Source organism: Hemicordylus capensis, chromosome 4 (genome assembly GCF_027244095.1).
Source record: "Hemicordylus capensis ecotype Gifberg chromosome 4, rHemCap1.1.pri, whole genome shotgun sequence".
Lineage (NCBI taxonomy): Eukaryota > Metazoa > Chordata > Lepidosauria > Squamata > Cordylidae > Hemicordylus > Hemicordylus capensis.
Window position 1 is genome coordinate 103,862,152 of NC_069660.1, and position 14,828 is coordinate 103,876,979.

The 14,828-nt window shown below is 43.9% G+C and overlaps 1 protein-coding gene across 6 annotated transcripts in view; it reads left to right on the plus strand.

The window, feature by feature from the left end:
- RAVER2 (ribonucleoprotein, PTB binding 2) overlaps positions 1-14,828 on the plus strand; it is a 64,367-nt gene that overhangs the window by 35,878 nt on the left and 13,661 nt on the right. For all 6 annotated transcript variants that reach the window (XM_053243275.1, XM_053243272.1, XM_053243270.1 and 3 more), the window contains 2 exons: positions 1,442-1,553; positions 12,826-13,091. In XM_053243275.1, coding sequence (XP_053099250.1) covers positions 1,442-1,553; positions 12,826-13,091 — 378 coding nt within the window. The remainder of the gene's footprint in view (positions 1-1,441; positions 1,554-12,825; positions 13,092-14,828) is intronic.

Consider the following 14,828-nt stretch of genomic DNA (forward strand, 5'->3'; position numbering starts at 1 on the left):
AACATGTTATTGAGAGAGAGAGATCAAATCATAAATCCTAAGGCCAGTAACATATTGGAAGTGGCTTAGGTTTATTTAGATCTCTTCACACTTCTTTTCTGTTTGAAAAGATTGGAACATGTTCATTACACGCTTGCATTGTTTTCATTTTAAAAAAGTATCTCTTCTTGTTATATGATGATCTTTCTGTAGTCTTGCCAACTATACTTCCTTGGAAGGCAGCAGGAATGTGCCCCTCTGCCAAATCACAGTGGAAGGGAGGCATGTTGTGTATATAGCAAGAGTTTGATTGATGAGTCTTGACTGCTGCCTTGGTTTAAGTATGCTTCAACCAAACAAGTTGATGCCTTTGCTTCGCAACAGAATCATGCACTGATGATGCTTGGAGAAAGGCTTCTGGCTTTAATTAGTTATTAAACTTGAACCAGAAAGCTGAATTTGGCTGTTGCACAGCGTTTTTCTGTAATTGACCAAAGGAAGTTGGTGATTCTAGATTTGTGTTTACTAGCTGAGCAATAGTTCAGCTCACTTCTAAATATTTTTCAGCAATGTTGTGCTTTAGACACTTCTCATTTCAGAATCATCTTTTTGAGCAAGCATTGAGAGAGAGCATATTTAAATGCTTTGATGTTGGAAATGATTGCCTGGGGCACTTTAGTTATTAATATATAGAAGAAGTTAATAGATACTGTATTGAAATAGTTCGTTCAATTAATAACGAAAAAAATACGGAGTAAATATAACTTGTTCAAAAACAATAGATGGAACAGAAGGGCAGGGAAGTAGTGTGATGGGTCAAAACGTGTACACCTGTGCAGCAGTCTAAGAGAATGAATGTGGTAGCACAGTGGAGAACATCTAGGTAAAAATGAATAGTGAAGGAAATAAACACTGTAGTTGGAGTCTACTACAGAACACCATACTAAGAGAGGATGTGGCTGAGACTCTTCTTAAACAATTGCAGATGTTTCAAGGAAGCAAGAACTTAAATAATAGTGGGGGATTTACCCTGATAACCTTTGGAAGTCAAATTCTTTTAAACATCAGATCTCCAAGTTTCTGATGTGCTTTGCTGACAACTTCCTCTCTTTAGAAGGCGAAGGAAGGAAGATAATCTTTGATGCTTCTAACCATCATGGAAAAGCTATCAATAAGGTTAAAATAGCTGGAACTTTGGGGGAAAGTGACCATGTAATGCTGGAATTCTATTTATAGAGAGCTAAAGGTGAGCATAAGTCAAACATTTAACTAGAATTTCAGAAAAACTTATTTCAGTAAGCCCAGAGGAGCTAGGAAAAACTAATCCCAAAATGGGTGGGAATTCCTGAAAGAGGACTTACTAAAGACAAGTTAAGAGTCAAAGAACCTGTCTATTTGAAAGACGGAAATGTTTAACAGCAGCATTTTTAACAATATGCAATGCTTTTGCACTTCTTTACAGAAACCAAGCTTGCTTGGAGAGCCTCCAGCATGGCTTCTGCACACAATGTTAGGAATGGGTACTGTACCACCAGTGAACACAGACATTGGAAGTCATGGAGAAGCACACAATTGCAAGTGGCATTTTGTTCCTATTGTAGTATCGTAATAGAAACACCAGACTTGAAGAATAAGTTTTCAATTTTGTACAATACATCGGTAATTAAGAACTGTTTGGGCTTTTCGGTAGCATCTTGTAGCCCAATCCAAACAACTGAGAAATAACAAAGAGCCACCTAATGGCGCAGTGGGGAAATTACTTGACTGGCAAGCCAGAGGTTGCTGGTTCGAATACCCGCTGATCTGTTTTCCATACTATGGGAAACACCTATATTGGGCAGCAGCAATATAGGAAGATGCTGAAAGGCATCATCTCGTACTGTGCGGGAGGAAGCAAAGGTAAACCCTTCTTGTATTCTACCAAAGACAACCACAGGGTTCTGTGGTCACCAGGAGTCAACACTGACTCAACAGCACACTTTACCTTTATTTACCTAAAACAGTTCATTGACAACTTAACATTGACAACTGGTTTGCTGTGGCTGTCTTAAATAATTGGTGCAAAGGCAGCAGCTCTATTTTTGGATACGTTAATATTTTGTAAATGAATATTAACAAAATATAGCAAAAGAAATGACGGGCATGTATCTTTCTGGGTATATATTTATGGCAGTTCTGCCTGTTGACTCTATCCACGTTCTTCAAAGTGGATATTATCTGCAAATATGTTTGCTGCTTTCTGTTCTCAGCTTCTGTATTTAAGTGCCTTCAGCTGGCATGCTAAATGGAGCACCAAACTGTTTGCTGGATTTTGTTTTAGTTTACATGTTTTATGGAAAAGATCTGTAAGTTATGTTAATATCTTTTACTCATTAAAAAGGTCATTTGATGTTTAATTTAGGATTATTTTGTGTGACAAGTAGACAGAATTAGATGGCTCACTGAAAGAAAGAATCATGTACGTAGTTTGATAGTTCGCATGTTTTTTAAGGAAATGTTTACTAAAGTACATAAGTCATGGCACTGTTGGTGTCTTCTATAATAGTATTTTGTTTGGGCTAACACACTGATCTGGAATGGCTAAGGGGGCACACTTCTTTGCTGTTAGCAGATGGCAGTCCCATAGTTTGTCCATTCAGGCTCGTTGCCTTATGAGTAAATATAAGAAAAGTATGTTTTCATACTTGCAGTACTCTTGGCTGTAGAAAATTCTTCTTCTTAATCCTTTCTTGCCACAGACAGCCTCTATTGTCTTTCTGTAATTTACATTTTGATGTACAAGACTCGGTCCAGAATCTATAAAACAAGTAAATATAAAGATGTATCACGTTAAAGAGTATATGTAATAAAGTTAGAGTGTGCACATTTTAATGCACATTGTTTTCAAAACTTAGTGCACATTTTGGAAATCGAATCCAGTTTGGGGGATACCCAACAGTAAAAAGTGTCGATAACAGCCTCATAGTGATCTGTTTTCTTATCTAGTTTCTTATTATTATTTAAAATATTTCAAAACCTGTGTCTCTGGGCAGTTTACAATTAAAATAATTTAAAACATTAAATCAATTAACAATTAAAATCATTGAAAACATTTAAAACCCAGTATTAAAAATATTAAAACTATAAATCTAATTAAAAACCTGGGTGAATAAATGTGTATGCAGTGCCTTTTAAAAAATTGTCAGACATGGGCAGGCTCTTATTTCAAAAGGGAGCACACTCCAAAGTCCAGGGATGCAATGGAGAAGGCCCTTTCCTGAGTAGCCCTCAGATGAGTTGATGGCAGCCGCAGACAAACCTCTCCAGATGATCTTAACAGGTGGTGGAGCGCATAGAGAAGAAGTCATTCTCTTGAATACCTAGGGCCTAAGCTATTTAGGGCTTAATAGGTAATAACCAGCACCTTGTATTTTGCCCAGAAACCTATCAGCAGCCAGTGTAGTTCTTTCAACACAGGAGTAATATGGTCTCTCCTAGATTGATTGATTTGATTTTTATACTGCCCTTCCAAAATGGCTCAGGGTGGTTTACAATTAAAACAGAAACCATTAAAACCAGTAACAATTAAAACAGAAATATAACTCTCGCCCTGAAAGTGATCATTTCCCCCTTGAGTGTTGCTTTTGGGTAACTGACCGGACATCTGGGATAGACTGTGTAAATGCCAGTGGAAATACTGAAAATTTGGTTCCAGGTAGAAAGGGGACAAAAAATAGTGCTTTGCAAGTTTCTGCTTTACTGCATTCTGCGGAGATGTCTAAATGGCGGGATCGGATTTTAAAATTATCCCCCGTCCATCAGATGGAAGACATCCTTGGCTCCTATGAAAATATTGTGAATTGTATTTTCTTGGCTATGTCAAATTCTAATATGGAGTCTATGCACCCAATCCGACTTCCATCCAAGCGATGGTATGACAAAGAATGTCAGGCAGCAAAAAAGGAACTGGTGGGAGCTTTTAAAAGCTTTACTATTGACCCTGGTAGCTTTCCTAGAGTGGAGGTTGCAAAAAAGAAAGCTCAGTATAAACAACTAATTAAGAGGAAAGAGGAGGAATCAGTCAAAGAGGGCTGGAAACTCTTGATAGAGGCAGCTAAGGAGAGAAATCAGATCAGGTTTTGGAAATTGGTGACCCCTGCATTAAATAAGTCAACACCTTGTCTTCCAGCATGTATTTCTGTTGAAATCTGGGAAGCTCACTTTCGCACGCTGTATCAGAAACCAGCTATCAAAGCCAGTGGTAGCACTGACTTTGAACAGCAACTCCAGACTCTTGATACTCCAGCGTGGCCCCCTGTAACACATGCAGAGGTGGAGAGGCTGATTAATTCATTCCCCTCTGGGAAAGCCCCTGGAATTGACAGTATCACTATAGAGGCTCTTAAAGCAAATATGAGCTGGTGGGTCCCGCTCCTTTCCCCTCTCTTCACAGCTATAGATGTAACAGCGTTAATACCAAATGAGTGGGAAGTAGCTAAAGTGGTTCCAATCTATAAAAAAGGACTCAGGAGCGATCCAAAAAACTATCGCCCAATCAGCTTGCTAAGCACAATTAGCAAAATATATCTAAATGTCTGTACTTAAAGCTAATAGATTGGCTTGAGGAAGGTGATATCCTGGCTCTAGAGCAGGCGGGCTTTAGAGAGGGAACATCCACTTTGGATCATGCCCTGGTTCTTCGATTCCTGTTGGCTAAATATTCAACGAAGCCACATAGAGGACTGTTCGCAGCCTTTTTGTTGATTTAAAATCAGCGTTCGACCTTATCCCCTGTGAAAGACTCTGGAAAAGACTTTGGGATATGGGTATCAAGAAAAGACTGCTTTTGTTAATTTTTACTTTATATTCTGGTTCCACTCTAAAGGTACGTTACAACTTCTGCGGGCTCTGACCGCTGCAATCCCTTCAGATGGAGGGGTCCATCAAGGATGTATACTGGCCCCTATGCTATTTAACCTTTATATCAATTCTATAGTTTCTTTTATTTCCTCTCCTTCCATGCATCCTCCCAAGATCGCAACTAGGCATGTCTCCGTTTTACTATATGCGGATGATATGGTGATTCTTTCGCTAACACCAATTGGCCTAAAGCGTGCTCTCCTCTTGTTAGATAAATACTGTATTCAGGAGAACTTGGAGATCAATTACCATAAGACAAAAGTTATGGTTTTTGCAAACCAGCCCAGAGGGCACTGGTGGTCAATAAGCTCACATAGGATAGAGCAGGTTAAGCCCTTTAGGTATTTAGGAGTATTATTTCATTCTTCCTGTTCACGCAAACCTCACCTCGACTCAGCAATTTTAAAGGCCAAACCAGTAGTTAAACCAATACTCTCTTATTACTATACTAAGGGTGCATCCTATGTCCCAGCCGTGGTTAAACTATTCTCGGCAGAGGTTTTGCCTCAACTTTCTTATGGAACTCAGTTGGGCATAGTTAAAAACCTTGATCCATTGGAGGCACTGCAGTCTAAATTTTTAAGAGCTGTACTGGCTGTTCCTAGATGTGCCCCCACAGTGGCTCTGAGAAGAGAGGTTGGAATGGTTAGGCTCCAGACATGAGAGTTGTTATCCTTTACTGGTTAAAAATTTATTTTTTGCAGGAGGGTTTGGTTGCTTTCATAAAACAGGACTCCTTTAAATTCAGATTGCATACTGAGGCCATTGATAAGCTGGCCCGATGTGGATACTCATTAGAGGTTATACAGGAGCTCGGTTACGACAGAGCTCGTACCCAAATTATTCAATGCCTAATGGATATTGAGCTGCAGTATGAAATCTCCCAGATACCCAAAAGACTGTTCTTGGGTGATCAACTGAGTGGATTTAATTTGGCCTTCTATCTTCGGGTAGTTACGATTCCTGAATATAGATGAGCCATGACACTGGCCAGGAACATAGGAACATAGGAAACTGCCATATACTGAGTCAGACCATTGGTCTATCTAGCTCTGTATTGTCTTCACAGACTGGCAGCGGCTTCTCCAAGGTTGCAAGCAGGAATCTCTCTCAGCCCTATCTTTGAGAAGCCAGGGAAGCCACTTGAAACCTTCTGCTCTTCCCAGAGCGGCTTCATCCCCTGAGGGGAATATCTTGCAGTGCTCACACATCAAGTCTCCCATTCATATGCAACCAGGGCAGACCCTGCTTAGCTATGGGGACAAGTCACGCTTGCTACCACAAGACCAGCTCTCCTAGATATTCTTCCGTCTGCAGTCCTGTTTGGCAGATATGCAGGAATTCCTATGGCAAATCGTGTTTGTCCTTGTGACATGGGCTGTGTTGAAACAATAGCACATGCCTTTTTACATTGTAGTTTTTATGATGAAGCCAGAGGAAAGTTACTTTCTCCTCGCTTGATAAATCTCAATGGAAGAGAAGATGATGTCTTATTGAGGTTTTTATTTTCTTTATGCGATGAAGTTAAAATTAGAACTGTGGCAAAATATTGTTATTTTCCCTGCAAAACATGTTCTAATGTTTAGTTCATGTTTGAAATGTTTGTATTTGTAAAACTGCTGGTCAAATGACCGAATAAATATTATGTATGTATGTATGTGTGAAATAGAACTATAAACATCAATTAACAATTAAAACATAATAAAACAATTAAACTATCAGAACAATTAAAACCCTGAAAACCAGGTTACAATATTAAAACAATTAAAACTAATTAAAAACCCTGTAAGGCCAGGCCAAACAGATAGGTTTTAAGGGCTCTCCTGAAGGTCAACAAAGAGTTAAGATTGCGGATTTCTGCTGGGAGTGCATTCCACAGCCCAGGAGCAGCTACAGAGAAGGCCCACCTCTGAGTCGCCACCAAACGAACTGGTGGTAGCTGGAGACGGACCTCCTCAGATGACCTTAACTTGCGGGGGGATCATGTAGAAGAAGGCACTCTCTAAGATAACTCGAACCCAAGCCATTCAAGGCTTTAAAGGTAATAACCAGCACTTTGTAATTTGCTTGGAAACATATTGGCAGCCAGTGTAACTGTTTCAAAACAGGAAAAATATGGTCTCTCCATGTTGCCCCAGAGACCAGTCTGGCTGCCGCATTCTGCAGTTCCAGACTACATACAAAGTCAGCCCCATGTGGAGCGCATTGCAGTAGTCAAGCCAGGATACCAGCTGATGCACCACTTTTTTGAGCTCATCCTCTTCAAGGAATGGGCGCAGCTGTCAAATCAGCTGAAGCTGATAGTAAGCACTCCTGGCCATGGCCTCCACCTGAGATACCAGGGTGAGGCCTGGGTCCAGGAGTACTCCCAATCTGCGCACCTGCTCCTTCTGGGGGAGTGTAACCCCATCCAGCACAGGAAGTTCTAACACACCCCTCAGATTCTGAGCCCCCACAATTAACACCTCCATCTTTCTTGGATTCAGCTTCAATTTGTTATCCCTCATCCAGCCCATTACTGCCTGTAGGCAGGCATTTAGAGAATGAGTGACATTTCCTGAAGATGAAAAGGAGAAGTAGATTTGGGTGTCATCAGCATACTGATAACACCCCGCACCAAACCTCCTGATGACCTCACCCAGCGGTTTCATGTAGATATTAAAAAGCATTGGTGACAGAATGGAGCCCTGAGGGACTCCATATAACAGCCCCCATTTTGAGGAGCAACTGTCACCAAGCTCCACCATCTGAAATCTACCCGAGAGATAGGAGCGGAACCACTGCAAGGCAGTGCCCCCTATCCCCAATTCTCCCAGGCGATCCAGAAGGATACCATAGTCGATGGTATCAAACGCCGCCGAGAGATTCAGAAGAACCAGCAGAGTCACAGTCCCTCTGTTGATTCCCTGGTAAAGGTCATCCATCAGGCCGACCAAGGCTGTGTCAACCCCATAGCCAGCTCTAAAGCCAGTTTGAAATGAGTCTAAATAATCAGTTTCTTCCAAGACTGCCTGGAACTGATTGGCCACCACCCTCTCAATTAACTTGCCCAACCAAGGGAGATTGGAGATTGGCCTGTAACTGTCCATTGCTAAGGGATCCAGAGAAGGCTTCTTTAAGAGTGTTCTGACCATTGCCTCCTTCAGAAAAGGAGGCACCCTACCCTCCCTGAGCAATGCATTAATGATATTAACTAGGCCATCTCCAACAATCTTCCTGCTAGATAGAAGCAGCCAAATCAGGCAAGGATCTAGAGAACAGGTGGTAGGCTGCACCGCCCCAAGCAGCTTGTCCACATCCTCAGGAGTCACAGATTGAAACTGATTCAATCTAATACTGCAAGCGGGATCACTGGATACCTCCTCCATAGACCTTGCAGAAATAGTGGAGTCCAAGTCAGCCTGAATACAGGAGATCTTATTCGCAATGAACCCATTAAAGGCATCACAACAGAGCAACTCTGGGAAGAAGGCGCAGAAACCAAACTCCTCACAACACGGGGTAGCTCTTCTGAGCGTGAACCTGCAGCCGCAATGTATGTAGACCAGAATCTTTTCCCCTGCACGCACCGCCACCACATAAGTCCTCTAATGGGTCACATGCTGAATCCTGTCAGATATGAACCGAGTTCTCCTCCACTTGTGCTCTAGTTGCCTACCCAATCGCTTCAGCCCCCGCAACTCCACAGTATACCAAGGGGCCATTTTTGCAGCAGGTCGGAAAGGATGCTTAGGAGCAATCATGTCTACTGCCCTCCTGAGTTCCCTGTTCCAGGTTTCCACCAGGGCATCGACAGAATCACCAGCCGCACCAACATCAAAATCCTCCAAGGCCTTTTGAAATCCCACTGGATCCAGCAGCCTTTTTGGACAGACCATCCTAATAGGTCCACCACCCCTGCAGGGGTGGATTGCAGCTGTGAGACCAACCTTAACCAGGTAGTGGTCCGTCCATGACAATGGGGAAACCACCGGATCCCCCACCCACAGAACACCCTCTGATCTGAACAAAAGACCAAATCGAGTGCGTGGTCGGCAACATGAGTTGTTTCAGAAACTAATTGGGATAGGCCCATAGTTGTCATGGCTGCTATGAACTCCTGAGCCGCTCCAGACTAGCCAGCCCCAAAGTGGATATTGAAGTCCCCCAGCACCAAAAGTCTAGGAGACTCCAACACCAACTCCATGATCAACTCAGTTAGGGAGTCAGTTGGGCAGCAGGGTGGACAGTACAGCAACAGAATCCCCAGTCTATCCCTAGTTCCCAGTCTCAAAAATATGCACTCAATATAAGTCAACTGTCTCACAGGGGCCCTGGTAAGGGAAATGGTATTCTTATGGACCACAGCCATTACACACACCCGCCCACTTCCCCTGGCCTGCTCCACGACAGAGTAACCTGGTGGGAGAAGCTGAGCCCACACTGGACCACTCACCTCCCACAACTAGGTCCCAGTTATACATGCCAGGTCAGCTCCCTCATCCACGATCAAATCTTGGACAATTTCAGTCTTATTCTGAACTGACCTGGCATTACAGAGGAGCAAGGCCAGACTCTGTGGGTCGTTGGAGCTGCTCCCGAAGGCCTGAGAGTTGACAGAACAGTTGGAAGTAGAAACAGTTACTAAATTACTGATTTCCCTTCCCCTGTAACGGCCAGCTGCTCTGCCAGCGCCAATTCTTCTATTCCCCACCACTACAGTAATAGCTGCCCCCGAACTGCCAGGCACACCTCCAGCACTATCCCACTCAAGAGAGCCCAAACACATATCTGCCTGGCCCAGCCCAACCCCCCAGCCCTCAGGCCCACCCTTGAAGGCCCAGCCCCAAAGGCTGGCCCACTTTGGCGGCCAGCTTCGGCAGTCGCCTACAGGCAGACCGACTGCTACGCCTTTGGCAAACCTCCTTGCTTTTAAGCCTGCAGGCCCCGAAAGCCACTCCTCTCACAAGCAGCTCCCAGGGCAAGCAACAGGTGGAATAACTCAGCAATCTGGGGAGGCTGGCTACCAGCCAGCTGGAACCTGGCAGCCGACAAGCAGGCTGCACTCCGTCTGTGCTGGAATGTCCACAGGAGGCAGAGGGGCTAGATGGTGAGTCCCGGCAGGCAGATAGAATAGCCCTGCACCCCCTGTTACCTTCCCACTTGCTTCAAGGCAGCTTCCTTGCTTTTAAGCCTGCAAGCCCCGAATGCCACTCCTCTCACAAGCAGCTCCCAGGGCAAGCGACAGGTGGAATAACTGAGCAATCTGGGGAGGCCAGCTGGAACTTGGCAGCCGACAAGCAGGCTTGTACTCCGTCTGTGCTGGAATGTCTACAGGAGATAGAGGGGCTAGATAGTAAGTCCCGGCACGTAACTAGAATAGCCCTGCACCCCGTTAGATGACCCAGAGACCAACCTGGCTGATGCATTCTGGACCAACTGCAGTTTCTGGACTACGTACAAAGGCAGCCCCACAAAGAGTGCATCGTAGTAATCCAGCATAGGGGTTACCAACATATGTACCGCTGTTTTGAGGTCGTCACCCCCAGACTGCATACCTGTTCTTTCCAAGGAAGTATGACCCCATCCAGAACTGGCACATCAAAATCATCTCCCAAGTTCCAACCTCGCACAATAAGTACCTCCTGGATTCAGCCTCAGTTGGTTATCCCTTATCCTGCCCATCACTGCTTCCAGGCAGGCATTTAGGGAGCTTATGCCTTCTCCCGATGATGTTGACATGGAGAAATAGATTTGGGTGTCATCAGCATACTGATAACACCCTGTACGAAATCTCCTGATGATTTCTCCCAGCTGTTTCATGTAGATGTTGAACAACATTGAAGACTATACAAAGCCCTCAGGGATACCATATAAAAGTTGAGACTTTGAAGAACAACATCTCCAAGAGACACCATCTGGAATCTGCCCATGAGGTAGGAGTGGAACCATTGCAAAGCAATGCCTCCCACCCCCAATCCTCTCAGACATTAATCAGTTTCCTCCAAAACTGCCTGGAGCTGGGACACCACCGCCTTCTCAATCGCCTTGCCCAGGCATGGAAGGTGGGAGACAGGCCTGTAATTGCTTAACTGAGGGATCCAAGGCAGACTTCATCAGAAGTGATCTAATGATTGCCTCCTTAAGACAAGGAGGCATCCCTCAGAGAAGCATTTATTATCTCTACCAGACCCTCTACGACAGCCTCCCTGCCAGATAGTATAAGCCATGTTGGGCAGGGATCAAGAGGGCAAGAGGTAGGCTGCACCATTCCAAGCAACTTGTCTACGTTTTCAGGGTTCTTCATATCAGGATAGAAAAACAATGCTTAGAGATTCTTGTGGGCTTTTGCCTAATAGATCCACAGCTTCTCAAATAGCATGTGTTGGGCTATTGTCTTCAACCCCTCCTTGTGGGAGGCATCTGGTTGGCCATTGTGGGCAGCAGAATACTGAACCTTTTGGTCTGGTCCTGCAGGACTGTCTTACGTTCTTATGGTTCTTATGAAATGACACAAGTTCAGTCCTATTCACATTCTTTTATATATCTGCTGTCTTACCTAGAGATCCATTTCCTGTTAGAATGAAAATAAATGCTCATGAGTCCTCTTTCACCATGAAATTACATATAAGTAGTTCCAAATCTTCGTTGTGTCTTCCAATGCCTTCCAGTGCCTGCACGCTAGCACTTTTAAGGCAAGTACAAAAGTCAGATAAATGACTGGCCCTGAATCTTGCCTTACATTTTCCTCCAGCTTTTGCAAGGGACTTGCTGTGTAAAGTGGAAAAATCTGGTGAAAAAGTTGGAGTTGAACTGACAAAATATTGCTAGCCATCATAGGTGGAGGATCATAACATTGGTCATGGTTGTGCCCAACAGGAAATTGAACTGAATGAAAACTTCAGTTAAAGGTTCAGTTAGTGCTTCAGCTTTCTTGTGAAAGCTTTTTGTCCATCTTTTCCTGTCCCTCCATTCTCTTCCGAGTTTGCTCTGTGCCACTGCAGTCTTTTCTCAAAAGGTCCTGCATCATGGAGGTGGAATAAATAAAAATAAATCTATGTGGTGCAAAAATTATTTATTACACTCAGCCAGTTTAATAGTATGTCTTCAGCTGCACAAATAATGGTTATAAATGTTAGATAATTCAGAATGGATAAGCATTTGAAGTAGAATGCATAGTTGACAGCAAACATAGGTAGCTGCCTTATACAGAGTCAAGCCATTGGTCCATCTAGCTCAGAATTGTCTACACAGAATGGCAGCGGCTTCTCCAAGGTTACAAGCTGGAGTTTCTCTTAGCCCTATCTGGAGATGCCAGGGAAGGAACTTGGGACCTTCTGCATGCAGATGCTCTTCCCAGAACAGATTCCATCCCTTAAGGGGGAATATCTTACAATGCTCACATGTGTAGACTCCAATTGAAATGTAACCAGGGTGGACCCTGCTTGGCCAAGGGGGAAATATGTGCTTGCTACCACAAAACCAAGTTAGAGCATTTTAATGGATGATTGTAGAATTGTATAATTTGTCTTGAATCCTTTTTGTGGAGAGAGGTGGATTATTAGACAATAATATTAATCAGGTGGCTCTGATATGGTTTAGACACTCTTAAGTACTGATCAACACTTGCTAACATTCAGAATTCCCACCTCATAAAGAAACGAGTACCTGCTTTCTGTGGTTATTCCTGTGGTCTGTTTATAAAATGAGAAAAGTGGGATTTGCAAGTAAAAAGTTCATTATTCTAATTAGAGGTAACTGTCAGGTCTATTTCTGTATTTTCCTTGCCCATCATTAGAACTACGTGTTCTAATGATGTGCCAGTAACTAAATGTTACTGCCAATAACTGTGGCAGTAACTAAATGAATTCCACAGGGCTTTTTGCATAATAAACACCACAAGTAGAACGTCCTGGCAATTCTTGCTTAACTGAACTTTTTTCTCCCTATTTATGGTTGACTGTGCAGTATCTAATCGGACTACAGTTCAGACACCGGTTGCAGCAGGGATTGGCATGCTGCCATTCTTTCCAAATCAGCATGTAGCTGGGCAAGCAATGCCAAGGCAAAACAACACACAGGACAAGCTGCCATCTGCAGTAGGACTGACAGAAGGTGCTGGCTCAGGGTCACAGGCTTATCTGCAGAACTTAATAAATGTCACTACCGGAGGCCTGCGGACAGGACTTATCCAGCAGCAGAGCTCGCCCCAAAGCACTGACTCTGGCTCAGGGGTAAGGAAACTGGGTCTAGGCTTTGTATTTCTCTGATACTATGGCATTCATTTTTGTTGTTTTTAAAATCATTGGGGAGATACATTTTGTGTGGTATATGCACTGGAGAAAGTGTTCATTCTTAATCACAGGAGTCATTTTAAAACTGCTGCTCTTCTGAATAACAGGAAAAGAAGTAGTGTGGTACCTTTTTCAAGAACTTGAAATCTGCCAATAGTATAACTGTAATGTATCAGTTGAAATTTTACATCTGTTGTATGCTGCAGAATTATAGATAAGTCATGATCTCTGAGGTGATCCATGTTCCTTCACAACTGTGTCTTCTGTGCCTGTGCAGTAGCCATGCAGAGGAATCTTTAGCTTTGATAAGGCGCTCTCCAGCATTCTGAGCACCTGGTAAAATAGGTGGGAGAATGCCTCCCTCTTCAGTCCCTTCTTGTCTGCCGCTTGTGCTGCCTCACGAAGGTTCTTACTCCGAACTTCACTCATTCCTGTAGAGATAAAGTTGTTGTATGTTTTTTTTTTGCTTAAGCTTGGACTGTACCTTGACTATTCTGAACGTTTAGACTGGTTAATGACTTTTTTATGTTTTTTGACTCAGACTGGCTTGACTTCCTCTCGTTTTCCCCCCTCAGTTGCCCTTATGTTGTTTGACTTTGGACTGCTTAAGGACCCTTTCTCTTGCCCCCTCTCACAAGAAAAAAGGTGAGATAAAGGTGACATCTTCTGAAGATCAGACTGAGTGAAAGTGCCATAAGCATACAGAGTCATCCTCTAAAGCTGTGTCTGGCTCCACTTCGTCCACTCCATTGACTTCGAAGTCGGTGTTGGGATTGGTGCTGACAGCTCACCACACTCCATCCCCTTCATCAGCTCAACCTAAGGGGTACTTTTCACCTTTACCTGAAGCCCTGAGGAAGCACTCTACAGCAAAGTCATCAGCTTCGATGTCTAAGATTCCAGCCAGGGAATGCCCGTCAGTACTGGCAGCTTCAATATCAAGACCAAGGGAAGATACTGACCCAGTGCTGTCAACGTCTAGGGCTAAGAATTCTCCAGCTCCATTGGCTCAGTCACCTGTGCTTCATCAATGCCTACGACATTGGTGCCATCGGTGCCAGTGCCAGCGGCTCCAGCAACTACATCTATGGCCCAAGCCTCTCTAAATCAGCTTTCCCCTGTTCGCAATCAGCCACCCTCGCCTATAGTAATCCTGTCGACGTCAACTCCTACCCACTCCAATCATCATGGCCCAGGATGCTGGTGGTAGCGGCCTGCCTCTAGAACACTCCCCATTGTACTCTCTCTTGGCTAGGAGAAGGTTGCAGTCCCTGTTGGGATCCACAGAGACATTTCCCTCTACCACCACCTTTAGAGGGTTTCCAATCACAGAGGGTCTGGATGTTGATGTGTCCATCCCTGCCATTCCTAAGACCCCATCTGCATATCCTGTGCACAGAACACCTACATGATCTCCTTTTCAACCTTTGAGAGAGCGCTACCATTTCTTGGCACCTCATTTAACTAAGCATCATTTGAACTATCAGAGTTCTCCTATGCCTTTGATTCAAGTTGCCTGTGTTCCCGTGACCGAAATAGGGAGACTTCTGTCTATGGTTCTCCCGGCCTGCCTTATGATTTTTAAAGGCAATCGTTGGTGGGAAATGATGAATCTGAGGGGGAATCTATCTGTCACTGATACCCCTGCTCCAGCCGACCCCTTTAAGTGCCCTGCTA